The sequence below is a fragment of the Choloepus didactylus genome, chromosome 4, assembly GCF_015220235.1.
Source record: "Choloepus didactylus isolate mChoDid1 chromosome 4, mChoDid1.pri, whole genome shotgun sequence".
Classification (NCBI taxonomy): Eukaryota; Metazoa; Chordata; class Mammalia; order Pilosa; family Megalonychidae; genus Choloepus; species Choloepus didactylus.
In genome coordinates this window covers 141,285,958-141,311,795 of record NC_051310.1, presented here as the reverse complement: position 1 = coordinate 141,311,795, position 25,838 = coordinate 141,285,958, and the positions used below count along the sequence as shown (strand labels likewise).

The following is a 25,838-nucleotide window of genomic DNA, read 5'->3' as shown; positions in this document are numbered from 1 at the left end:
CGAGAGCTGTCCCCAGGGTCCAGGGTGGGAGGAAATGAGACCCCATGAGAGACCATATGCGAGCTGAGGGTGGCGGCGAAGGCGGGCGAGGGCCGTTGGGGAGGGGGGCATGAGCTGCGCGCGAAGCGAGGCGGGGGGGCGCTCCGTCTGGCTGGGAACTGCCACTCGAGATGCTGCGAATCACGCATTCACGCACGATTGTTCCTCCCGCACAGACTCAATCGGAGCGGGTGTAGGGGGAGGGTACGCTCTCCAACCTCAGAAGTCTCCAAACCCGGCAACGCGCCCCCCACGCCAGCTCCCAGCGGCTGCGGAGCAGGAGGAGCAGAGATGCGGCTGTCGCCGCGACCCGGAGCAGGCGCCTGAGGACCCGGGAGTGCGGCGGCACGTTAGCAACTCCCGGGAGCCGCCTCTCCGTTACTCCAGGACCTACTGCCATCCTGGAAAAAGCAAGGGGCACACGCAAATCTCCCCACGCTCCCCGTCTTTCTCTCTTGAGCACAAAACCTACCTCAGGCCATCTGGTTGTGACCGTCCACTAGCTGACCCTTAAGGAGAGGGAGAGAGTTAATAGGACAGGGGGGAAACCCCACTGACCCCTCAGCTGCCGCCTCTATGTGTGAGTGTGATGGGGGTGGGGAGCCGTAGAGGGCGGTGTGCAAATCTGGGTTGCGGAGTCAAGGCTTCTGGGGTGGGGGTTGGGATGAGGGTGGGTGAATATGGGAGGGCTGGACTGGGAATTTATAAAGTAAGAAGAAAACCAGGTATGAACTTCAGAATTTGCTGAGACTTTTCATGAGCCAGGCACTGGGTCCCTGGCTGTGGGTAATACAGAGGCAGATGCTGGGTTCTGGACGGAAAGATACCCACTCTCTCAGGCAGAAGGGAAGACCAGGACATTAAAAAGCGAGATCATCACCCGGGGACTGAATACATCTGCTAAATACCAAAGCAAGACAGTCCTTGAAAGAAAAGATGGAGTTATGAGAAGGGGAGGGCTCTGGAGTCTTCTGAGGATAGGTCTTCTGAGTTGGTCCTTCCAGGATGTGCAGGAGATACATGGCCCTGCACCCTGAGCAGGATCTGGATAAGAAATATTCAGGACAGGAAGGTATGGAAGCAGGAAAAACAGGACCCCTTTAGAGGAAAGTGTTGATGGGCTGCTTTACAGGGTTCCCTCCTATTAAGGGAGAAAGGAAGATGTCCTTAGCCTAGGCAGAGCAGTGGTAAGATACTTTATAGCAGGAGACACCTGTGAAAGGGTATGGGAGAAGGAGAGAATTTACTGCTGAGAAGATAGTGGACTCAGGTTGGTGAGTGACAAAGTGGGTACCCAGCCCTGCAGCTTAAGCCTGCCACCTCTCTCCAGCTCCCAGGCTCCAGGGATGCCCACATGGGATCAGGAACCCAGGCCATGGAGCAGGGACTCCCACTTCCCTCCTGCCATGTGGGGAGCATGTGATGCATACCTACACATGCTGTGAAGCCCCTTTTTTGTTTTCTTTCTCTCTTTTTTTTTTTGTATTTTTTAAGCCCTTGGTCAGGGCTGTGCTAATTTTCTCTCATGGTGTCATAGAAAGGGCACAATATTTGATGTCAAAGTTAAGTCCCAGCTTGAAAGCATTTGCTAGTCTGCTTAGTGTCATCTGCAAAATGAAACTGATAATACCAACTCTGCTTGCTTCATGCGGGATCAAGAGAGTGTCAGAGAAAGGACTGCACTTACTCAGAGTGCAGCCCCCAAAGCCCCATCCTATCCCCAGACCAGGGGAGAGTGCCACTTGGAGACTCTTTCAGGGCTCCTGTGACAGCTAAGCCTGGTGGACCAGAGGGGCCTGCTGCTCCCATCTGTCCACCCCTCCCCATAAAGCCCCCCCACTGGGGCATAGTGCAGGAATGGGTATAAACTCTCCAGTAACCAACCTTTTGCCCCCAGTAAGGGAGCAGGAATGTTCTCCCTCTTTACTACGATAGCAGAAGAAAGGCTTTTATTCCTTTTATGACTCAATTTCTCTTTTCTGCAGCATGAGGGAAATTGCTTCCTTCTCTTCTTTCTCTGTTTCCAGGGCTGGGGGAATCTGACAAGCCAGGCTGTGACCCCCCACCCCTCCTCCTCTTCTCAGGCTGTAGAGAAGCAGCCTGAACCCATGTTGGTTCAAGACCTCCTTGGTCCTGAAGAGCCAGGCCCCCTCATCCTTGAGCCCACCTAGGATGACTCAGCCTTATTTATGTCCCTGTTCTGTGGGGTGGATGGAGACATTCCCAGGGAAGAAGAGGAGCTGAGGTGGGTCCCCTTCCAGGGCCTTGCCCTGGCCTGGCAGAGAGTGCCATGCTGGGTGCCCTTTGGAAGGAGCAGCTGATTCCATTTGCCCCAGATGGCATCCCCAACTTGGCCAGGTCTGTGACAGGATAAGGTGGTGGCGTGGTACCAGGTCTCAGGCCCTGGAGCCTTTGCTCTGACTTCCCTGTGGGCTCAGTATGTTCTGAACAGAAAAGAAATAGCAATGCTGAAAAAAAAAAAAAAAAAAAAAAACCCTGCGGCTTTGCTGCAGAGCACAGAGGCACCAACAGCCGGAATTAGAAGCTTCAGGAGCTGAAGGCTGACAGGAGATGGAGCCGAGGCAGGCAGGGGGCAGGCAGGCACGCCACACTCCCCCTCCCCTCCCACCTGCTGAGCCTCTTCCCCTGCAGGCCTTAGGCTGGCAAAAGGGCTTCTTTCCAGAGCCACCTCTGGTCTACAGTCTGTCACGCCTGTCTGTCTGCACCTGCCTCCCCACCACCATTTCTTCCCTCTTCAAGTGTCACCAGCCCCCTCACCCTGTCACGTTGCACGGGCTCGGCAGAGTTAGGCCTGGTGGCACGTGGCTGGGAGATCCAGGGAGCAGCTGGGGGGTGGGGTGGGGGGGTGAGTCAGCAGGGGATTCTAGCATCTGAGTCAGCAATGGGATTGGGAAGGAAGTAGGGACCCTTTTCTTTGTGTAAAAGATGGAACTGAGGCATGATGAGTGGAAAGGAAACCCTGCCCCAGCCCCAGAGAAATGCAGTGGGAATGGAACCCAGGTGCCCTTCACCAGCCCCAGTGCCCCCAGGGATGGCATCACCTCTTCCTCTGCACATCCCCTGCAGCCAGAGATTAATTCATCTCCAGAGCTCAGGCTGACACAATGGCATTTGTCCAGGGAGTACCTTGCCCCGGTCTGGCAAGGCACAAGGGGAAGGCAGCCTCTCTTTCCCCTGAGCAATTGGTGGCAAAACCTAGGGGGCTGCCCAGTGAGCTCCTTTTGGCTCTGCTATGGCTTACACCCACCTGCCCGGGTCAACAAGTGCCTCTAGGCTGGGATCCTCATCCCTGCAGGTTTCTACCCAGAGGTGAGAAAGGTGGGGCGGCTGAGTGCCCAGCTGCTGGAGGACCACAGACAGTGCACCGGCCTCGGGTGCATGTGTACCCCACCCCCAGCTGTATCCATTGGGTTCCTGGGGGGAGAGGGGAGCACGCTGACCAATGATAGGCCTTACTCCTATGAATGAGCAGCCCCGGGCCCCACCCTGCAGCTGGAGACTGGTAAAATCCCACAAGTCAGGCCCCCAGAGGGCTGAGGGCTGTTTATTTTCTGAAGCCACAGGTGCTCATAGCTAATGGCATCTGCTGTAACACTGATAAGAAAACAACCTCTTCCCAGAATCAACCTCCACCCGGCCTCTCCCAAGCCAGTGCCTGTCCCCATTTGAGATCCCTAAGGGGGTGGGGCCCCCTTTGCACTAGGTTCTCCTCCTACCTTGAGGGTAGAGACAAGGAAGGGCCACATCCAGGTGGGGGGTGGGAGAGAGGAGGTGACATCTTTTTCCAGTATTATGGCATTAGAGGCTGAAAGAAGGGGAAGCAAATCCTTTTTAAGCCCAGAGACAGGGCCATTCCACTGCACCGGAAGGGACCTTACCCCAAGTTCAGCTCTCAAGGGTTTTACTTTTATCCCCCAGCCCACTTCATCTTGGGGGTGCTCCACTCCCTTGCCCCCCATTTCCTAACTATAGAACAGAGGCCAAGCATGGGCAGAAAATATTGGGACAACGTTCTTTACTAGAAATAGGAAAGAGAAAAATAAATAAATCTCACATATTCAGAAGAGAAAACTACCCGGACTTTGTCAGGCAGCCTGAGTGGGGGTACATGCTAGGGAGTGCCCCCCAGGCCTAGGAGAATGGGTGAGCCAGGCTCAGTGTCGGGCAGTGCCTGTGAGGCCATCCTACTCTCCCACCATCGGCCTCAGTCCCACAGTTCTCAGAGGCCTAAGGGCCAGACAGCTGAGGCAGCTTTTCCATGTCAGCCTTCGGTCAGTGCCCCACTGGCAGGAGGCAAGTGAGGGACCTCAGCCTGGGATCCTGGGAGCCACCAGCCCCCAGGGAGCTCGGAGGTAGTGACAGGCCCTGCCTCAGGAAGTTGACCAAAAGGCCAACTCAGGGCAGGCCTGAGATGGGGCCTAGAAGCTTCGATGAGCCACCCCCAGTGCAGCAAGGGGGTTAGGGATTTGGTCCTGCTTGAACCACAAGTGCTAAAGTGGAGAGCTAGAGGGTGCTAAGAGGCCAGGTCCAGCCCTCAGGTGGGGAACCAGACCAGAGTGGGACACCACTAATTGCACCACTGGGAAAGGCACAATGGGGCCAGGAACCCCATTTCCTGCCTCCCAGTTCATGTTCTTTTGCCCTCAACAAATACATGACACTTGTTTAGAGATGGGGAAGAGGGCTGGGGAGCAGAAAGTCCATTTGGGGAGGAACTTGAGGCCCCAATGGGTGCCTGGTTCCTGCCTCTTTTTCTAGCTAGGCCATTGAGGAGGGGGCTCTCGAGTCCAAAAGTGCCCCATCTTCCTGCAGCCCCAGAGTGCTGGGAGCCTTTCCTGTTGGAGCGATGGAGCCACATCCCAGAGAAGGATCCAAATGTCCTTGCTGAATGTCTCAGTGGGATGGTGGCATCAGAGGTGGCTCTTCTGGGTGTCCGCAGCTGCTGCTGGTGGGTCCTCCTCACACAGCACCCTGGAGGCCTCACACGGCCTTTCAGATCTTTCGTCTTCCTGGGAGGGGAAGCCAGCCCTGAGGCAGGTCCTCACCGACTCCTTCACCTCGGCCTCCAGGCCCTTCATCTTGCTCTCGTATGCTGCCAGCACCTCCTGCTGGAACTGTAGGGACAGCAGGGACCACCGCCTGACTCAGGAAGGGCCACTGCCCACTCTCCCTCCCCAGAGAGTGGAACAAGGAGATGCCCAGTCTGTTCCGGGTACCCAAGAGGCTGGGGCGAGGGATAGGGAAGCCGGCAGGAGAGTGGCTGCCGACAAGGCGCATAGATATGCAGAGCTACCTCATTTGGAAGGGCCCTGGGACCTCATGGGAACCAGCATAATGGGGGAGGGCCCCCGACCCCTTGAGTGGTGGCTCCCTGAAGCAGGGCCCCTTCATACCCTGGAGCCAGGCCAGCTCTGCTGGGAGGCCTGTTACCTGCTTTTCCATCCCCCGGATCTGTTCCAGGCAGGCTGCCTGCTTCTCTTCCAGCTTTTCCTGGTGCCTCTCCAGGGTCTCTGTCATCTAGATGGGGTTGAGAGGCAGAAAGTCAAGGCCACAAAGACCAAGGCACCCACACTGGAATCCCAGCCCTCAGCCCCAGCTAACCAGATGTAGGACCTTGGACAAATTCCTTAACCTCACTGAACAGTTGTTTGTTTAATCTGTAAAATGAGGAAAATATTACCCATCTCACCGTCTCACTGGATTGTGAGGGATTAAATGAAACAATACATATAAATCACCTGGCACAGTGCCCGGCACAAAGTCAGGACTCAGCAGTAGCTCCATCACTGTTGGGACGGGGTTTTTATTATTGTTAATAATCCCCAGGGGGGAGATTTAGGTCCATTCCCAGCAGGGCTTTCCTCCTCTTCTGACCCCTTGGAGCCTCAGGAAGCCCCCCTCACTACCTCTTCACCCACCCACCCAATCCCATCCTCCCCTAGCCAGCTAGCCCACATGATTTCCATTCAGGGCAGCTGGCCAGAGAGTGATCCTTTCTGCCACCCCAACCTCAGCACACAGGCCAGAACCCTGGGATGGTCTAGGGGCTCCCCCTCCCCTGCACTGCCTCTTCCCATCCCTGGTGGTCTGGGCAACTCTGGGCAGTGTGTCTCCTAAGAGCAAAGTAAGGGCTTGGGGCCACCCCTTCCCTCCTATGGAGAGAGTCTGTGTGTGTGTGTGTGTGTGTGTGTGTGTGTGTGTGCATGTCTCTGGGAAGGACTCACAGCCCTTACATACCTGCTTGATGACCTGCACCACTTCCTGGATGTGGGAGCTGTTAATCTCCCTCTTCAACCTGTTGGGGTAATCAGAGCTTCAGCAAGGGCAGAAAGGAGTTGGGTGAAACTGAATCACCTAAGGTTGTAGGCAAAAAGGAAAACCCATCATAGGGGTGGGAACGAGTTGGGGGATAAGCAGGGGGGCCCCAAGAGAGTGTGGAGGACCACTGGAGGCCCTGGGGACCCTTCCGCACTTAAAACACAATGTCCTTCCAGGCTTACATGGGAAGTTGGGAAACACAACGGTCAAGGTTTCACCGGCCCCAGGTTTCACCTCCCTCTTTGCATGCTTGATTTTCCCTCAAATGCCCTTCTCTGCTCAAATAGTGTTGGTATCTGTGTTTGACCTAAAGAGGAAGTTCTCCCACCACAGGTGGCAGAGGTGGGATCGATGTGTGAGAGGCAGGGCAGAGGCACATGTCTGGGAGAGAGTCAGGACCCACTTGTGGGAGGGCCCCATCCCACCCAGGGTGGGCTCTGCTCAGCACTGGGCCTGGTGTTTGAGTCCTGGGCCTCCCCTCCAGGGCTCACCTCTCCTGGGCCATCTTGTCTGGGGTGACCTTGATCATGGCCTGGATGCGCTCCAGCCTCTTGGCCTCCAGCTTTTTCTTCATCTCTTTGGTGTCACTGCAGAAAGACAGGCATCAGGCATCGGGATTTTGCGGGGCCTGAGCCCTTGCTGGGAGGTGAAAGTCAGGGATGAGAGGGAAGCAGTCATACTTCTCAGAGGTCTCCTTGAGGGCCTTCATCTCTGCCACCTGTTTCTCTCGGGCGAGCTCCATCATCTTGGTGATTTGCTGAGCGCAGAGGGAGGAGGGGCTTAGCGAGAAGCCCTTTGTTGTGCGAAGGGTGTGGGTGTGGCCCCGCACATCCTCCTTGGGCCCTCTTTCTTACCCCTCTGGCTGGTTCCCGCCCCTATGGTGGCTATCCCACTTGGGTTGAGGTGTCTGCGAGGAGCCTAGGGGTTAGGTGGGCGGTGGGGGGACGGTTATCGGCTCAGGGCCCCGCCCAGGCACCTCAGCCACGTGCTGCTCCTTGCGTTTCAGGATGCACTGGTACAGCTCCTCGCCCTGCTGCAGCAGCTCCAGCTCCAGCCTCTCCTTCAGCTCCCGCACCCGCGCGTCCGCTCCCTCGGGACACTCGCCGGGCACGGCCACGAGGGACTCCTCGCAGGGCAGGACTCTGCGGAGGCTACGGCGGGGACAGGCCCTGAGCCCTCGGCCTCCCGCGCCCGCACTGGAGAGGGCAAGGGGTCCGCCGCGGCCTTTACCTCTTCCTGCGGGAACCCTTGCCCGGGCCGACCTTGCGGCCTCGGCAGCCGCCCCCGCCGCCGCCGCCGGGCGGCCAGAGCTCTCCCAGCTGAGCGGCGCCCCGTTGCAGCACCTCCTCCCAGCGCCGCGCGCCGCGCCGCTCCAGCTCCCGCAGCTCCCTCTCCTGCCGCAGCTGCAGCTTCACAATGCCTTTGAGCTCCCGCAGCTCCTCCGGGCTGGCGGTCTGCGGCTCTGTGGAGGCCGGGATGAGGCGCGCCGCCGTCCAGGCCAGCCCCTCCCCGCGCTCCGTCGCTCCCCAACTCCAGGAGTCCCGGACCCTCCCCAGGCTCATCCCCAAGATCAGCGGGGCTCAGCAGGCCTTACCCGCGAGTTCTTTCGTGGACTCCTCTCTGGCCCTGGTCCCCGCAGCTGCAAGAGCCACAGAATAGGCTGACAGGTGCCTTAGGGCCTCTTTGGCTCAGCTAAGCTCCTTCCTGCCCCCGGTGAAAGTCCTTTTTTTTTTTTTTAAGAGCTACTGTCAGGCTGCGATGCGCCTATGGGTGCAGCCAGAGAACTCGAGGCCCTTTCCACTGGGTGGGAGGGCCCAAAGGTGCATACCTGCTGACCCGTTGCTCCTTAAGGACGATGCCCCATTGACCTGTCCCGCAGCAGGACTCTTGGATGGGAAGGGCTTCTGTGTAGGGAGAACAGGTCAGGATGGTGGCTCTCCGGGCCATGCCCTCTGTCCCTGCTCCCCCCTCCCCCATCTTCCCACAGAGAGGAGGACATAGGTTTGGTGGGCCCCTGGCAGTGATCCAAACGGCACAGACCTCCGGCAGACCTCCCATGGCCTCCTTGAGCTTCACAGACTTCTTATCATGGGCGCTGAAGAACTTGATGGGGTTGGCAAGGGCCACGGTGAGATCTGGGTGCATAGGGGTATCACAGGCCTGATATGGAGACTTACCTGGAAGCCTCTCCCTGTCCTTACCCTCCCCAGGATACCCTGCCCTGCCCCCCTCTAGAGACTGTGGGCCAGGGAGCGGGGAGCCAGCCTGGGGCTCCCAGGGTGTTAGGGACTTCCTACCTGCCCAGGTGTCAGGTACGTAGTCCTTCATCTCCAGGAAGACAAAGAGTGCAGGCATGGTGAGGGGCATGTTACTCTCATTGTGCAAGCACAGATGGTGGTATCCTGGCAGACATGAAGGGATGGCCTGATGAGTCAGAGCCCATCCCGCCTAGCCCTGCACTCGCACTGAGCAGCCCAGTACTCAAGACTTCTGGCTTTAGAGTCAAAGAGGCCAGAATCTGACTCTGGTTCTGCATCTTCCTGACTATGTGACCTTGGCAGGGTATTTTAGGTCTCCAAGACTGTTCCCCCATCTGTTGATAGTGTTGACCTCGTGTGGTTATGGGAAAAATTAAATGAGTTTGTATTGTAAGCTCTTGGTATACCCAATAAATGTCAGTTACTTGGGACACTGCTCCAGCAGTTCCAGAAAATTAGACATTCCTGAAGCTGATAACCTGAGAGAGGCAGGCAAGGCCTCAGGAACCCCTCCCTGAAGCTGTCTCACCCTCTGGACAACCTCCCATGCTGGCCTTTGTCCCAGACCCCCTAGGAACAGCAAGGAGGACCCCCTCTGCTTACCAGAGTTCAGGGCGTTTATGGGGATAATGCGGTGTCCGAGAAACTTGCTGCCTTCCTCCATCACGGCCACCCTGAGGGAAGCCAGCTCTGGCATCATGATCTGGGGAGAGTTCAGGACAGGACAGGCTGGGGAGGAGAGAGGGAGCTCAGCTGTCCCCCGCCCTGGCTCCAAAGGTCTCAGGGTCAGTGTGAGAACATGGCAGGTGTTGCCAGGTTTGGTGAGGACAAGCAGAGGGCACATTCCAGGCCACATACATAGACATCCTCCCAGCTCGTGCTGCGGCTGGTCTCACAGAGAGGAGAGGAGCTAGATATGCAGCTCAGAGCTCTGGGAACTCTGGTGCCAACAGCTCTTGGCAGTTTTGCCAACCTTGTCCAGCATGGGCAAAAGACCCCCATGATGCCACGGGACCTTGCACTGGGCTGGGAGATCACGTTTCTGCCTCTAATCAATCATATTATGAACCCACACACGTGCACACATACACTTGCGTGCGCACACACACACACACACACAAACCTGCCCACCAAGTAAACTTCTGTAAACTTGGTGTTTGAACTCTTGAAACTCAGGAGGACACAGATGAGGAGTGGAAGAGGAGAAGGATCAAGAACTCCCTTTATTTTCTCTTTTCTCTGAGTAGAAGCTGAAACCTAGGGACAAACAACCCAGCACCTGCCCTGCCCTAGCCCCCCACCTTCTCAAAGACAAAGGGCTCCTCCTTCCAGACAGGATTGATGGAGTTGGTACTGGGTGACAGCTTGGTGCGATAGCGCCTCTTAGGATCTCCGGGAAGGCCAAACAGCTCCACTTCCACGTAGGTGCGCACGCTGCGTTCAGAGAGGAACTGCCCCGAGATCACCTGGGGGTGGCGCCCGCGGGAGCCCAGCATCAGCTCCCCGGTCCAGGCCTCTTCCCCAAGTCCCTATAGCTAAAGCATCCACCCCTGGGTATCCTGATGAGCCACAGTGAGCTCTGGCCACCGAGAAGAGGCCATGTGGTTCAGGGGTTACAGCCAAGCACTAGCATCCGGGCTGATTCCAGCATTCGGGGAAGAGCTGCAGGCCTCCCCACCTCCCTCCCAGGCAAGGGCCTGGGGCTCCTGCTGCCCCCCGCTCTGACCACTCTTCCTCCCCTCCCCCATCCCAGCCTCAGCCCTTCCCCCTTGGTTTCCATGGGGACCAAGAGGCAGCCTCCAGTGCTGAGGAGGAGGCAGTTTCCAAGGCAACTTGCTACTGCACGAAAGAGGCTGGGGCTGAAGTTTTCAGGATATCAGGGGAGGGGGTTGGGAGTGGAGGGGTGGGCTCTTCCTGCATCCTTCTCGTCGAGACCCCAGCCCTCCCAGCCGCTTGTCCGCCCCAGGGCCTTGCCGTAATGGAAAGCGTGGTGGCGACCACCACGTCGATGCGGTCCACCGAGAAGGGGTTGAACTGCTTGTCCGGCCGGCGCATGGACTCGTGCTTGAGGAGGTAGCCGCTCTGCCCGTTGAACTCAAACAGGGCCATGTTCTGCTGCATGGGCAGGTCTGGGGATGAGGGCACTCGGTGAGGAAGGCCCAGCCCTGGGCCTGCACCCAGTCTCTACTTCCTATGTTTCCCAGCCTTTCTTGTCTTGAAACGGGGTGGTTGGGGGTGTTTCTCATGGTTCCTTAGGGGTTCTCCTCTCTCAAGAGGGGTCCACAGCCTGCAGTCAGCACGGAGCAAAGCCACGACCTGGCTGTAGGCTCATAGTGGGGACTGAGGCAGGTGGAGAAGGCAAAGTGGCCAGCACCCACGCCAGCACCTTGGCACCTTCATGTACATACTCATAAATGTGCAGTCATCTAGGTGTGAGCTGATGCACTCACTCCCCCAACCGCTCATACTCACAAACAGCAGGACACCCCAGTCTGTTTTAAGGACCCACCCACTCACTCCACCCCCAGAGATGGGATGAAGGTGGGAGGAGGGCAGGGGAGGGTTTTTAGGGGCCCGGGAGGGCCCTCACCCATGGTCTGGAAGTTGAGGGCAACCATCTGGCAGCCAGCGTTCCAGAACATCTGGGGCATGTAGTTGGAGGAGTCCACGCGGGTGCCCTTGGGGTAGATGCGGCTCATCTGGCGTTTGTTGTAGCTGCGTGGGTATAGGAACCTGGCCCGAGGCCGCCAGCACTAGGAGGACCCAGCAGCCCACCCTGGGAGCTCTGTCCTCCGGCCTTCCTCACCCCCCACCCCAAACAGGGACCCTGGCAATCGAGGCCTCAAGGATACTCCACAAACTGCACCGAGGCTTTGGAGAGCAGGTCATAAGCCTTGAGCTCAGTGAAGGAGGAGATGACGTAGCTGCGGTTCTTCTCTGTACAGGGAGGGAAAGAAATGGGTTCCATGTCAGCCTGTCCCCTCCCTCAGCCCAGCCCTCCCCTTCAAGACAGCTCTCTCCAGCGTAGGGGTGCCTGTGACCCAGCATTTACACTGAGGGTTTGGGGGCTAATCCCTGAAGGAATGTGCTGATCCGGGCAGGTTGACAGCATTGCTCCCCAGCACAGGGGTGCTGTGGTCACAGAGAGTGAGGGGTGCGTGCCACGGGGTGGGCAGAGAGGGTGTGGGGAGCCTGCTGAGGATGAGCCCAGGGGGTCAGGTACGTGCTGTGACGTGCACAGCGAGTGAAGTTGAGGCTGAGCACCTGGGTCGAGAGGGAAGCACCAAGGATAGGACACTCCATGGGTGTGTCTAGGTGGGGCACGGGCTACAGGTGCAGGGCTGAGAGGGTTAGTGGTCCAACTGTGCAGAAGTGGGGCAGGAAGAGGGGTTCATGTCAGGGACACGCATTGGGGAGGAGGGATGCACTGTCCATACATCCAGAGCAGATCCCAGTAAAGAGCACAGGTGTGCACAGGAGGTGAAGGGCATAAGGGGGCAAATGTGCACAGGTGATTCCTCGCCTTCCACCCCTTCCCAGGAGGTCTCATTCCCTGGAGCCAGGGATTCTGGGCTCGGGCCAGCACAGGGCACAGTTCAACCTCAGAACCGCGGGAGGCTGCAGGAGCCCCAGGCCAGCCCAGTTGGGATGGCCTGTCATCAGCAGCCTGCCTGTCACCGACACACTCCAGAGCACGCTGCTTGGTGCCAAGTTCTTCAGCAGCGTGCCAGGAATCTGGGACCCACTGCCACTTAAACAAGCCCTTTGCCTGACTCCTCTGCTGGGTATTTATAGACAGGGCCTCAAGTCCGAGGAAAGGGGAGATCCCTCTTTCCCTCATCCCCACCCACTGAGCTGCTCCTGGTGTCAGGACACACTTCTTGGGAGACTTGCCCTGAATCCAGCCTAATCCCCCAACCCCCAATCCATGCTAACTTACGGGCAGAGAGCTCAAAGGAAACGAACTTGGTGGGTTGGATGTAATTGACCAGGCCAGACATCTCCTCATAGGCTGTCACCTCCAGGCCGGCTGTGCCCTGGGGAGGACGGAGAGGGGTAGAGAAGAGGACAGTACCGAGCCCAGGAACCCAGCCCCGGGGGCTCCACAGCGGAGGGCAGTCACCAAAGGGCCTCGGGACTGCGCACACGCACCTCATCCGACTGCATCTTCTTCATTCTTTCTTCATCCAGGCTCCCTGATTCCTCTTCCTCTTCCTCCTCCTCCTCTTCCTCCAGCTTAGCCCCCTCCTCACCAGCCCTCTCTGCCACACACAACTCAGTCAGCACAAGCTGGCTCCCCAGCAGGGCTCCTCCGGGTCCAGCCCCCTCTCCTCTTCCAGACCACCCCCTTCAGGCTGACTCACCTGTTTCCTCGTCCACAGGGGCACTGGGTGGGCAACTGCCCCCCTCAGCCTCCCCACCGGGCTCCTTGCTGGGGGCCGCTGAGCCAGAAAACTGGTTCTTCTTGTTCTTGATGAGGATCTTGCCCCGGAGGTCCTGGGGGCTGGGCAGGGAGACGCCGGGTTCCAGCTGTGGGGTGAGAGAGAGAGGGTCAGCCCCATCTCGGTGCCTTCGGGGTGTAGCCTAAACTCCTCAGGACCGAGGCATGCTCAGGCTGCCCACCCCCCACACCACACCCCTCCCTGCCTACTTTTCTAGCCTCTTCTCGCATCACTCCCCACTCACAAGTTAACTCCCACCTGACCAATGTTGTTCTCTCTCACATGTGTTCCGTCTGTATAGAGACTTTTACCATTCTCACCGAGATAAACCCACTTCATTCCTCAGGTTTCAGCTTGGATGTCAGTTCCTCCAGGAAGCCTTCCCTGATGCCCCAGGACCAGGTTAGGACTCCCCAAGTGTCCCCTAGCAAACACTAGGTTATAACAGCCTGGTTACTTGTCTGCCTCCTTGCTAGAGGGTCTGCAGCCTGAGGGCAGGGATGTGTCCTCATCACTGACATACCCCAAAACCCAGCACAGTGCCTAACACAGTAGGTGACAGTGCCCTAGCCCTACAACCCTCCCAAAGGTAACCCCGGCATCCTCCGGGGACATCTGCCTCCCTAGCCTGGCCCCCACCTGTCCCGGGTCCCCAGTCCCCAGGCTCAGATGCCCCACAGAGAAGCTCCCTCCACTCACGGGGAACTTTTCCAGGGGCTCTGTAAGCAGCATATCCCCAAACATGGTCCGGCAGTACTCAGCCATCTTAGCCTGTTGGCGGGGTCTGCAGGGAGCAGAAGTGGGAGTGGGGCTCAGCAGCTCAGCCCCCACCCCCTTATCCATCTTTTGTGCCCTTAATAACCCAGATCAGGGGCTCAGGAGGTCAAGGAGGCAGGAGAACTCGGAAGTCCCAAAGAGATTGTTTTGAGACCTGGGAGAGTGCTGAGGGGACAGCCAGAGGCTGGGGTCAGTTGAAGGGAAGGCAGGTACATGCACGAGGTTGGGGACAGGATGGAGAATGAGGCTGGGGGCTGGATACGCACGAGTCCACGTGGTTTTCAAAGGACAGGATGACAGGATAAGGGGAGGTCTTAAAGGCACTTTCTGCAATAGCTTCAATTGCTTCCTGGGGGAAAAGGGGATTCCGCAGAGAGGGGTCAGTGCTCCAGGCCCCCACCCCTGATGGCTCCCTACCCAGCTTCAAGGCCCACATATAACTGGACTGCCATGGTGGACCCCTGTCCCCACTGGTTCCCGAGGACCTCCGGCCATTCCTCCTCTCCAGCCTCACACACACACACACACACACGCACACACCAAACAAAAGCTTCTGGCCCACAGCCCTTGCTGGTGCTACTGCCACCAGCCCTTCCACACCCCGAGCCTCACCTTGAGGAAGATGTCTGTGGTCATGGTGAAACCATGAGTGATGATGGGCTCCTCATCCGGGGGCTTCCCCTTCCAGCAGTCCAGCTCCACACAGCGGCAGCCAGACAGCAGCACTTGGCGGTACATCTCGGCCGAGGAAAGGCCTGAGAACTGGCCACCTGTGCCACGGGACAGGGAAAGGGCATCACTGCCGGGCAGCCCGGCCCTGCCCCCTCCTCGCTCCATCACGGTCTGTCCTGTTGGCGCAGTCGGCAGCAGGTGGGCAACCCCACGTGGAGGATCCAGGGAACAGGAGCAGACCCCCTGAAAGGAGAGGTCAGCGATGAGGTCGCCAGGACCCACCTGTCAGGTAGGTGTTGTGTGACGAGTTGATGAAGTAATGATTGAGTGGCTGTGTCATGTCGTGGTGGAGCAGCAGCTTGTCTTGGGCCACCACGCTGTTCTCTGGCCCACAGAGAAACCAGACCATGCCCTCCGGTGACAGCTGGCCTGCAGGACGGGGGATGGCTGTCAGGGCTGCAGCCCAGTTGCCAGGGCAGGACAGGACAGAGGGAGGTGAGGGGTTCCCCTGCTCACCCCTCTGCACGTTGATGCCTCTGGGCTCGTACTTGTCGATGAGGCCCTGCACCTGGTCTGGCCGAGCGGGTGGGAACAATAGGGAGTTAAGTCGTGGGTCCCGCTGTTTCTGGTTGATGAACTTGGTCAGGTGCTCCTTGGTCATGTAGGGTTTGGCCTTGGCGTGGCTGCAGACCAGAAAGAGGAGCACAGGTCTGCATCGCCCGGGCCTGGGGGCTCAGACAACCCGCCTCCTCTGGTGAAACATGCTACCCAGCACGGCAGGTGGAGGGGGGAATTGCTAGGGAGCATGCCCAGCGCAGCCCAAGAAGCTCACTAGGAAGTGAAGATCTCATCTATTTCTGGCCGAGGACAGAGGTTCATCAGGAAGCTCTTGTAGACAGATTCTGGGAAGTCCTCAGGGTTGATGGCATCATTCTAGGGAATAGAGAGTCACCTTATCACCCTGCTCCCACCTCATCAGAGGGAAAAACTACAAGCCAGTCCCAGCCCTGGGTGAGGGGACGTGGTCAGAGAGAGCTCAAAGCAGACAGAGAAGCTTCCGAGGCATCCTGAGCATGCAATTTTCAAGGCCCTGGTTGTTGAGCAGAGAGCACGCTTGGCTGGTTTGCTTCACTCCTGAATTTGGACAGTGGTTGATCCCTTGGCTGAAGGGTAAGATTAGAACTCAGACTGACCAGAACAAGGAGGAAAAGAAGTCAGGAGTTATTGGTGCTGCATGCCAGGGCAGTGAAGTTTTTGGTTTTTGTTTTTTAAAGCTGAATACAAATTTTCAGAAGAAGCCATTTAAATATAAACATGCACACATCCAACAACAGAACCTCAAAATACATAAGCAAAAAGTGATAGAACCAAAAGGAGAAATAGAATAGACAATTCAACAATACAGTTGGAGACTTCAAAACCCCATTTTCAATAATGGATAAAACTCAGCAGATAGTCACGAGGAAATAGAAGACTTGAACAACACTATAAACCAACTAGACCTAACAGACATAAAACACTCTACCCAACAACAGCAAAATACACATTCTTCTCAAGTGCATATGGAACATTCTCCAGGACGGACCATATGTTAGGTTTTACAACAAGTCTCAATAAATTTAAAAGAAATGAAATTGTACAAACTATGTTCCCTGACCTCGCTGGAATGAAATTCAAAATCAATAACAGAAAGAAATTTGAGAAATTCACAAATATGTGGAAATTAAATAACTGGTCAAAGAAGAAATCACAAGGGATATTAGAAAATACACCATGATCAAGTAGAATTTATTCCGGGAATTCATGGCTGGTCCAACTTTAAAAATACCAATCAATCTAATACACCATATTAATAGAATAAAGAACAAAAACTACACCATTTTCTCAATAGAGACAGTAAAAGGCATTTGAAAAATCCAACACTCTTTCATGATAAAAACACTTAACAGACTAGAAATAGAAGGGTACTTCCCCAACCTGATAAAGGACATCTGTGAAAAACCCACACTAACCTCAAGCTTAATGGTGAAAGATCTTTCCCCGTAAGATCAGGAACAAGACAAAGACATACACTCTCGCCACTTCTGTACTGGAGATTCTAGCCAGTGCAATAGGCAAGAAAAGGAAATAAAAGGCAGCCATATTGAGAAGGAAAAAATAAAACGATCTCTATTTACAGATGATATGATCTTATATAGAGAAAATCTGAAGGAATACACACACAACTATTAAATTAATGAGATCAGCAAAGTCGAAGGATACAAACACAATATCCAAAAATCAATTGTATTTCTATACCCTAGCAACAAACAATCAGAAAATGAAATTAAGAAAATAATTTCATTTACAATAATATCAAAAAGAATACAAGTCTTAGGAATAAATTTAACAAAAGAAATGTAAAACATATACACTGAAAACTACAAAACATGGTTGAAAGAAATTAAATAAGATTTAAGTAAATGGAAAGATATTCCATATTCGTGGATCAGAAGACTTAACGTGTTAAGATAGCATTACTGCCCAAGTCTACCTACCACAATACCTATGCCAGCTGACATTTTTTACAGAAATTGACAAGCTTATCCTAAAATTCATATGGAAATGCAAAAGAGCCAGAATAGTCAAAGTAATCTTGAAAAAGGATGATAGTGGAGTATTCACTCTTCCCAATTTCAAAACTTACTACAAAGCTACAGTAATCAAGACAGTGTGATATTGGCATAAGAACAGACATTTAGATCAATGGAATGGAATTGAGAGTCCAGAAATAAACCCTCATATTTATGGTCAATTGTTTTTCAACAAAGGTGCCAAGACTATTCAGTGGGGGAAAGAAGTGTCTTTTCAACAAATGATGCTAGGAAAACCGGATATCCACACTCAAAGGAACAAGTTGGACCCCTATCTCATACCATGTGCAAAAATTAATTCAAAGTGCATCAAAGGTCTAAATGTAAAAGCGAAAACTGTAAAACGCGTAGGAAAAAACATAGGAGTAAATCTTCGTGAACTTGGATTAAGCCGTGGTTTCTTAGATATGACACAAAAGCACAAGTGACAAAAGAAAATATAGATAAATTGAAATTCATCAAAGTTAAAACTTTTGTGCTTCAAAGGACACCATGAAGGATGTGAAAAGACAGCCCATGGAATGGAATAAAGTGTTTGCAAATCAAATATCTAAAGGGAGTTGTATCCAGAATATATACAAAACTCTTCCAACTCAACAATAAAAAAACAAATGACCCAATTGGAAGAATGGTCAAATGATTTGAATAGACATTTCTCCAAAAAAGATATACAAATGGCCAATAAGCACATGAAAAGATGGTTAACATCATTAGTCATCAGAGAAATGCAAATGAAAACCACAATGAGATACCACTTCACACCCACTAGGATGGCTAAAATTTAAAAAAAAAAAAAAAAGACAATAACAAATGTTGGTAACAACATGGAGAAATTAGAACCCTAATACATTGCTGATGAGATTGTAAAATGATGCAGCTACATTGGAAGACAGTTTGACAGTTCCTCAAAATGCTAAAAACAGAGCTGCCATATGACCTAACAATTAATTCCACTCCAAGGAAAATGAAAACATACGTCCACCAAAAATTTGTGCATGAAGATTCATAGCAGCATTATTCAGAAGAGCCAAAAAAAGGAAACAACCCAAATATCCATCAACTGATTAATAGATTAACAAAATGTGCTATATCCATTGTATGATTCATCAATAAAAAGGAATGAAGCATGGGTACATGCTACCACAAGGATGAAAACATCATGCTAGTGAAAAGAAGCCAGAAACAAAAGACACAGATTGCATGATTCCATTTATATTTATGTCCAGAATAGGCAAATCCGTAGAAACAGAAACAGAAAGTAGATAAGCGGCATTTGGGGATTCTGTGCCTTTGCATTTTGTCCCAGAAAAACCCATTAAATATCTTTCAGGGTCACACTAGAAGGCCAACATCTGTTTTAGTTTGGAGCAGAGGGTCTGAGTATGAGAAGAGCTTGACCAGGTCTCAAACCCAAACCTAAGATTGGTCAGTGGCCTCAACTAGGATAAGAAGTGAGCTGATAAATAAGGAGAACTTAGCCAAGGTGGGAGCTCCAGAGGCAGGAGAAAAGGAAGGGGAATGTGTATTGATGGCAGGCAATGCTGGTTGTAGGCACTCAGCAGGAGCCCATTCCAAGCTTGGATCTGACTGCACAAACAGGTCACCAACTCCAGAGAGCTGTGACTTCCTCCTGGGATTTGTGCAGACAGGCGATCAAAGGGGTCTTCATTTTATTTATTGGTAACATTCCAAATTCTTACCAGGAAAAAAATATTCTAAGGGGTGCAGGTTGGGCCTACACAAGGGTGCTGCCGATGGGGAAAGCGGGCCCGGGACTCACTCCACTGGCCTAGACTCAAACTCTGGCTTAAGGCCACATCTGCCCAGAGGGCTCCTTTTTGTAATTCTCATAGGTATTTTATGGGATGACCCTACATACAACTGTTGTAATTAAAAAATAATTACCTAATTAAAAAGAAAGGAAAAAATGTTTTCCTGTTGGAGCTGAATTCTGTAACCTGGCTGCTTCTCTGCCTGGTTCCACTTCTCTCCCCTTCCTGCAGGGTTTCAGATCCCAGAAGATTGCCTCCTGTCACTGCTGAGCCTTATCTTGCTCCTCCAGGCTAAAAACATTCACTCTCAATTTCCATTCCCAAGGCTAGAAGTCTGCATCCATCCGTACTGCTTGCCCTGAACACACTCCACCAACCCCCTTCCCCTCCCATCACTGCCACCGCCACTCAGCAGTGGGGGTGGGGTGTAGACCGACCTACCTGCTCTGAACCCGGGCGTCTCTCCTACCTTGCCCTGGTTCCACCTCTGCCTGGTATCAGTAACCAGCGGCTCTAGGATCCATTGGCTTTCCAGGCTGCTGACTGGGACCGCCACATCATTTCTGCCCTCCCCTCTCCCCCCACCCCATTCCTGGCCAAGCTGCCCTCTGGTGAGAGCCAGCTCAGGGCAGGGGGAGTGAGAATACTGGGGGTGGGTCTGAGGAGGTCACCACTCACCTTGCCTTTGGGGAGGTGGCAGGCACTGAGGGCAGCTTCCACCCGCTTCCGGTCAGCAGGAAACATCTGGAAAAAACTGAAGGAGCAGAGAAAGGCACCAGGTGGAGAGAGAGGTCAGGCCTGGGGAGGGAAGGCTTTGGGGAGCTGGATGGGAGTGTAGGGTGGGAGTTGGGGAGACTCACTTCTTCACAGGAATCTTCCCTTCAGGGCTGAGCTGCATCTTGAGCTTCACCAGGCTGTGGGGAAGAAAGCAGTCTGTCACAGCGCTGGGGCTGGTAGCACTCAGCCCTGCCAACCAAGGCCTGGCAGGCAAGCACTTACATCTTGTCAAGGAAGGTGCTGCGGGGGGCATTGGTTGTCATCGGGTGCTTGACCAGGGCCAGCACATCCTCAGCCCATACCTGGGAGGCCACAGATCACAGCAGTCAAGCCCCTGATCTCAAAGGTGCCCCCCAGCACCCACAGCCCGGGCCTGTGTCTCTCGGGAAGTCCAGGCTATCCCAGGTGGCAAGCCTCAGGCCAGGTGCACCACACCTTGCCTACACTCTCCTTGTAGGAGACGAAGTTATGGAAGGTCAGGTCCACCATGTCGGGGCCAGACACCACAGTGAGTGTCTTCAGCAGGAAGTTGTTGTCAGGAAAGTCCATGTTGAAGACTTCCCGGAGCTTCTGGCTCTGCAGCAAGAGACCAAAACAGATAGGATTGGGGTGTGCTCCCATCCCTGCCCCAACTTGGCTCTCCCTGTCCCTCCCTCTTGGCCACTTTATTTCCCACTGGGGCAGAATCCCATCTCCCATCCTAGGACCCATGGACCTCAGCATCTTCCCATTCCTGATTCCAGGGGGTGGAGTGAGGAGAGAAAGGTCCAAAGGAAGAGATTAACCAAGGCATTGGGGCCTGGGAGTCCTCTGTATTTTGTTTGCCAGTCTTTGTTTGAAGATGAACTGGAGTCTTAGCTTCCAGGCTCAGAAAATCCTCCTCCCCACCAATTCCTTCCTCCAATTTTCCTACCAGCATCAGGCAAATATAGGCAAACCAGTTCAGGGATTGGGGGTGGGGGGGAGTGGGAGGGATTGAGCAGCACCTCCCAGACAGTCCGGGGCACTCTAGGGGCAGGAGCTGGGCCTCCTTCCAGACCCTCAACATCTCTACCCCCTGGGCACTGGTTCTGAAGCTCAGAGCCCAGGCAGGCCCTGGAGCAGTCACCCCTTCCTTTGCTCAGGGCTGGGGTCTTTGGTGACACCTACCTTGGGTATCTTGGCAAACTTTCCAAAGCGGGTATCCCGGATGTTGGTGATATCCAGAAACTCCATCTCCTGAAGGGGAACCCCAGAGGAAGCAAAGAAAGAGTGTGGGGCAAAAAGGCCAGGTAAAGGATGAATGAAGAACGGGGAAGAGAGTTCTCCCATACCCCTTTGTATCTTGGCCAACTGCCACCTCTGGATTCTAAGATAGTCTGGGGCTGCCCAGACCCCAGTCCTTCCCTTCTCACCAATCAGGTTTTCCCTACTCACGGTGACCCTCCTCCCTTCCTCTCTGTCCCATCCTTCACTGGCTGGGTGTTACTCTGGAGCCGTGGCCTGAAGTCTCTCCTCCACTATTCTGGACTCTTCTCCCCCTCAGCTCCCCCTTCCCTTCTCTGATCTCTCTGAGCCCTCAAGTTTACCTGGAACCACAGGCAGAAAATAACCCGCCAGTAGCAGACCTTTTCCTTTCTGTCTCTCTCCAAGGGATGCTCAGGCCAGAGCATCTGGACGGGCAGCCATGGGTTGGAGTGACCGCATCCTCCCTCCCAGTTGTGGGACCTAACGTCAAGCCCAAAGCAGAGTTCCTGGAGCCACCCTTCCAGGACATTTTATAGTCCCCAGCATCCATTCCTTCACCTCCGCATCATCGAGGTGCTGCCTTGACTTGACAGAGTGGTGCCCAGAGGCCCAGGGCCGTGATAAGGAGGGGCTGCCTCACCTTACTCTGGTATGTCCAGTACAAGTAATAGCCCTTGTGATCCACGCGGAGTATAACCGGGGAGGCAACTGTAGTATCCTGCAGAGAGAAGGGGTCAGCTCTCTGCTCCAAGACCTCAGGCCAAGCCTTCCTGGTCCAGGCCAGTGGTTTCAGAGCTTATCACCCACCCACCACCCACTCCCCAGGAATCTGAGGGCATTTCACTTTCCTCCGGGGCTAAGGCCTGGGCATGAGCTTTGAAAGCTCTGAACCAGGGGTGGGGAGGGCAGAGGACTGTGATGGCATTTCTGGAAGATCAGAGGTTTCTCCTCTAAACCCCAAATGGAGGTTCCCCCTCTAGACCCGAAATAGGGTCTTGCCTCCCTTCTCAGCCTGTTTTGAAGGGCCACAGCTTGACTAAAGGGGTAGGATATCTCGCCCCAACATCCCACTGCTCCCACCCAGGAGAACTCAGCACAGTGAGAGCCTGAACTCCTGCACCTGTACCCACAGCCCTGCACAATCCAGCTGCAGCCTGACTTCCTGCATGCCGGTCCCGCCCTCCTTGAACCACCCCCTCCCCATCCATCCACCTGCCCTTTGGGCTGTCACACAGACTCCAAGTGAGCTCCCACCTCCAAGCCTAAGCACCCAACTGTCCCCTGCCTGAAATACTCAAGGACCAGCCCAAGTCTCTCCTCTTCTGAAAGCTTTCCCTGAAATAGGCTGTAACAATTGAGTTGGGGGCTGGTTTACAGACCCCAGAAGGCCACTGGGAAATCTGCAGGAACCTACGGTCTCCAGGGAAACAGTCTGTGCTAGACCATGAGCTTGGTGCTCCATGTTTGCTGAATGAATGACTTCTTCTAAATTGCTGTTCCACTCCCAGAGCACATATGCTACCCTTGGTCTTAATAGTCTTTGCATGTATAAATAACCAGATATTAAAAGCAAAGTTTTCACCAAGGCAACAAGGCATAATAGTTGCTGCATACCAAACCAGACAAATGCAGAATTTACAAAAACAGGTTTTCAGTCAGGTCAGCAGTGGTGAGAGTATACATTTTATAGAGGCCAAATTTGGAGAAAGCTTGTATAGCGAAAGTTGGGGGTAACTGACCCCTCACCTCAAGCCTAGTGAGGGGGTTCCAACTTGACTTAAAGAGATTATGTGACTTGTGGTGGTTTGGAACTCAATATACCCCCAGAAAAACATGCTTTTAAATCTAATCCATTCCTGTGGATGTGAACCCATTGTAAGCAGGATCTTTTGTTGAAGCTACTTCAGTTAAGGTGTGACCCACCTCATTAATAGGCTCTTAATTCTATTACAGAGTCTTTCATAAAGGGAAGGAATACAAAGAAAGTGAGCCATGGAATCAAGAAGCTGAATGCAATGAAATTCAGAAGAGAAGGGAGAGACCAGCAGATGCTGCCATGTGCCTTGCTACGTGGCAGAGGAGCCAAGGATCACCAGCAGCTGGTCTTCAGAAGAAAGCATCCCCTTGAGGATGCCTTGATTTGGACATTTTCACAGCCTCAAAACTGTAAGCTAATAAATTCCCGTTGTTTAAGCCTACCCATTAAATGGTATTTGCTTGGAGCAGCCTAGAAAACTAAAACATGACCCTTACAGTTGTGGGGCAGAGCAGACAGGGATCTGACTCCTGCCCAGGAAACTGAGTGGGTATCAATGGGCTGGTTCTGTTGGTGGCAGAGCCAGAAAAATGCTGGTGCATTGGATGAGCCTGCACCCCTGTGTGTGCTGTGGCAATGGATGCATGAATATTTGCTGGGGATCAGAGTGGGCCCATGGGAGAGAGGTGGGGTGGAGCTGGTGTGGGCTCCTAGAGGGGCAAAGGGTGCAAAGCCACAGGAAGCTGAGGTGGTAACTAAATTCCAAGGGGCTGAAGAACTAGGATCAGCGACCCCCTGAAATAGAGAGGTCACGAGGACCTCAAGTAAGAGATTCTCAGCTCAGCAGGGAGGATCTCCCAAGGATGCTCAGAAATGCCCCCCACCCCCAGAGGAGAAAAAATAAGCTTTAACCTTCCACCAGCATCAAAGAACATGAGCCATTTTATCATAGGACCTATTCAGTTAAGAACTTTCCCACCTCCCTCCATGGACCCCAGCCTTAGAGAGGCCCAACCACAGGGGCTGGAGAAGGAGGTCAGGGAAGCACACGACAGGCCCTTTCTAGAAGGCCTGCAGCCTGCCGGAAACCATTCCTAGAGGGAGACAGGGAGAAAACATCATTCTAAATTAAAGTTGGAATTTCTGAAATAAGACTAGGTTTGGGGACAAAAAGTGACCGTAGGACTGTCTATTACCCAAGATCGAATGGAACATCTTGTGGCATGCTGAGTTTTCTTCCAGGGGCAAGAAGAAAACTTCTCCCACCAAAATACATTTTAAAGAGGCAGTCGGTTTGATTCCACCCTGTGCACTGTGCTCACTCAACATGGTACCGTGTCATCTGCTAGTGGGGTGAAGGCAGTCTAGGAGCAAAGCCCTGTCTCATGGGGTCATGTTCCCAGAGATGAGGCTCGGGAGGTGCCTACTCATGCAAACCAAATTCCAGGGACTGTGCAGTGCCCTACTCTGGAAGGGGAGGGGGGCAGCCAGGTTCATAGGTGCTGGCTTGGGGAGAAGGCCACATAGCATATCCCCACCCCTGAAGACCCTCTGCCCAGTCGGGTTTTGTTAGCCACCCTCCCCAGAGGAACTGAGAGAGACCACTTCACTTTTTATTCTGAGCCACTTCCCTCATTCCATAGGCTCTGGGGACATGCTTATATCACCAATGCCACCACCACACCACCTCAAGCACACCACTCCTAAGAAAGCAGGAAGTGTCTCACCACGGGGGCCCCCTTCCACAGACTTATAACAACCAGATTCCTCAGCCAAGCCCAGAGCTGCAGGGCCTAGAGCCCCAGTCTCCTCTAATACAGACCCAGTGCCCCCTTATCCCACCCCGTCAGAGGCACGAGCCAGCCCCATCAGAAAGCCTTCACTTTCTCTTTCGGGGTCAGCCCAGCACCCTGACTCTCCGGCCAGGCCAGCCCACAGCCCCCGCTTCCTGTAGGAGGCTCCCCGCATTGTTCCCCTTACCCACCCAAGAGAACCCCAGACCTGTGGCAGCATTTTCAGAGTCCAGGAGGACCAGTGGCTGGGAAGCGGGCCCCACTTGGGAAGGAGTGGACACGGCGGCAGCATGGAGGCAGGGTGAAGCAGTGCCTTCCCTCCTCCACTGCAGAAGGCAAGGCTGAGCCCAGCAAGGGGAAGCAAAAGTCACTCCGTTCCCTTCCAGGCCCCCGGGAGTACGAGTGCCTCTGTTCTGATTTGGGGCACAGTGGGGTTTGTTAGGGCAGAGCGGGGCTTCTCCAGGGCAGGGCCGGTGCAAGGTGGGGAGGAGGGCAGGGCTCCAGCCTGGGCCCCCCGCCAAAGCCAGAGTGGGTGTCCGCACTGAGAGTGGGGGTCTGGCTCACCTTTGCTTCTGGCTCTGTCTCAGTTTTGGGGCACGCTCTCCTCCTACTAATGCACAGACTAGGAGAAGCAAGCCCGGCCCTTCTTGGGGACTTTGGGGGAGGACAGACCCTGACCCAAAGAAATTACCTCCCCTGACCCCACCAGGTGGCCGACCCCTTCTCACACAGAGCCACAGCTACACCTCCCCATAGCTGCAGCCCCAGGGCCCAGGGACGCACCCTCGGGGCGCACGTTCACACCCCCAGGTTTGTTTATGCAGTCAGTTGTGGCAGCGCCTGGCTCACCCACGCCGGCGCCTGGGTCCTGGCGAATATAAACCAACCCACCAACCCCAGCAAAGCCCCTACGGTGGCCTGGGTCCCGTGCCCCAGCAGCCGGCAGCCTGCAGCCCCTGCCCCACTCACGTCGTCCCATTTGATGAAGCGCTCCCCTTGGATCAGATAGGCCTTCACCTCGGGGGGCAGCAGGACAGGGTTGAGCAGAGACATGGTGTCAAGTGGTTCCTCTTCAGAGAGGCTGGGCATACGCGAGCAGGCAGGAGGAGGGAAGGAAGGAGGGCGGGCAGGAGGGGGAGCCAAGCTGGTCTCACATGGCACCCGCCCCAGACGGCCAGGAAGTCTGGGTGCTCTTATAGCCCACGGGGAAGCAGTGGCTGGGTGTGGGGCTGAGGGCTCCAGCCAGAGGCCCATCTGCCTTGTAAATCAGCCTCTGCCGGCCCTGCCTGCCATGGGGGCTGTGGTCACCTCTCCTGCCCAGGGTGGCCCGGCTCCCCTCCTGGAAGCCCCCGC

At 54.4% G+C, this 25,838-nt stretch overlaps 1 protein-coding gene across 2 annotated transcripts; it reads right to left on the bottom strand.

Moving 5' to 3' along the window:
* Positions 1-4,058: 4,058 nt before the first annotated feature.
* PLCB2 (phospholipase C beta 2) lies at positions 4,059-25,781 on the bottom strand. 2 transcript variants are annotated; one of them, XM_037834317.1, is made up of 32 exons: positions 25,455-25,781; positions 21,577-21,654; positions 20,859-20,927; positions 20,145-20,285; positions 19,932-20,011; positions 19,793-19,846; positions 19,611-19,686; positions 15,360-15,460; positions 15,044-15,210; positions 14,810-14,956; positions 14,468-14,625; positions 14,122-14,204; positions 13,778-13,862; positions 13,001-13,166; positions 12,789-12,898; positions 12,577-12,673; positions 11,489-11,573; positions 11,227-11,351; positions 10,611-10,765; positions 9,938-10,102; positions 9,240-9,339; positions 8,676-8,780; positions 8,419-8,513; positions 8,207-8,282; positions 7,973-8,017; positions 7,609-7,840; positions 7,355-7,529; positions 7,059-7,135; positions 6,870-6,965; positions 6,298-6,355; positions 5,491-5,577; positions 4,059-5,174 (listed from the first exon to the last, which is right to left on the bottom strand). In XM_037834317.1, the coding sequence occupies exons 1-32, from the start codon at positions 25,737-25,739 to the stop codon at positions 4,971-4,973; spliced, it is 3,777 nt and encodes a 1,258-aa protein (XP_037690245.1). In that variant the 5' UTR covers positions 25,740-25,781; the 3' UTR covers positions 4,059-4,970. The 2 variants fall into 2 exon arrangements, with proteins under 2 accessions (XP_037690245.1, XP_037690246.1); XM_037834318.1 differs by lacking the exons at positions 19,611-19,686; positions 19,793-19,846; positions 19,932-20,011; ... (2 more) ...; positions 21,577-21,654; positions 25,455-25,781 and adding an exon at positions 19,066-19,211.
* Positions 25,782-25,838: the final 57 nt, after the last annotated feature.

What these genes read in the sequence shown, in the direction of transcription:
- PLCB2 (XM_037834317.1), bottom strand. Translation starts at nt 25,739, where the DNA reads ATGGGCCTCTGGCTGGAGCCCTCAGCCCCACACCCAGCCACTGCTTCC. An exon ending in GATGAGATCTTCACTTCCTA is followed by an intron (nt 15,211 to 15,359) that starts GTGAGCTTCTTG and finishes TCTGGTCTGCAG; the next exon opens with CCACGCCAAGGCCAAACCCT. An exon ending in CGTACCTGACACCTGGGCAG is followed by an intron (nt 8,514 to 8,675) that starts GTAGGAAGTCCC and finishes CTATGCACCCAG; the next exon opens with ATCTCACCGTGGCCCTTGCC.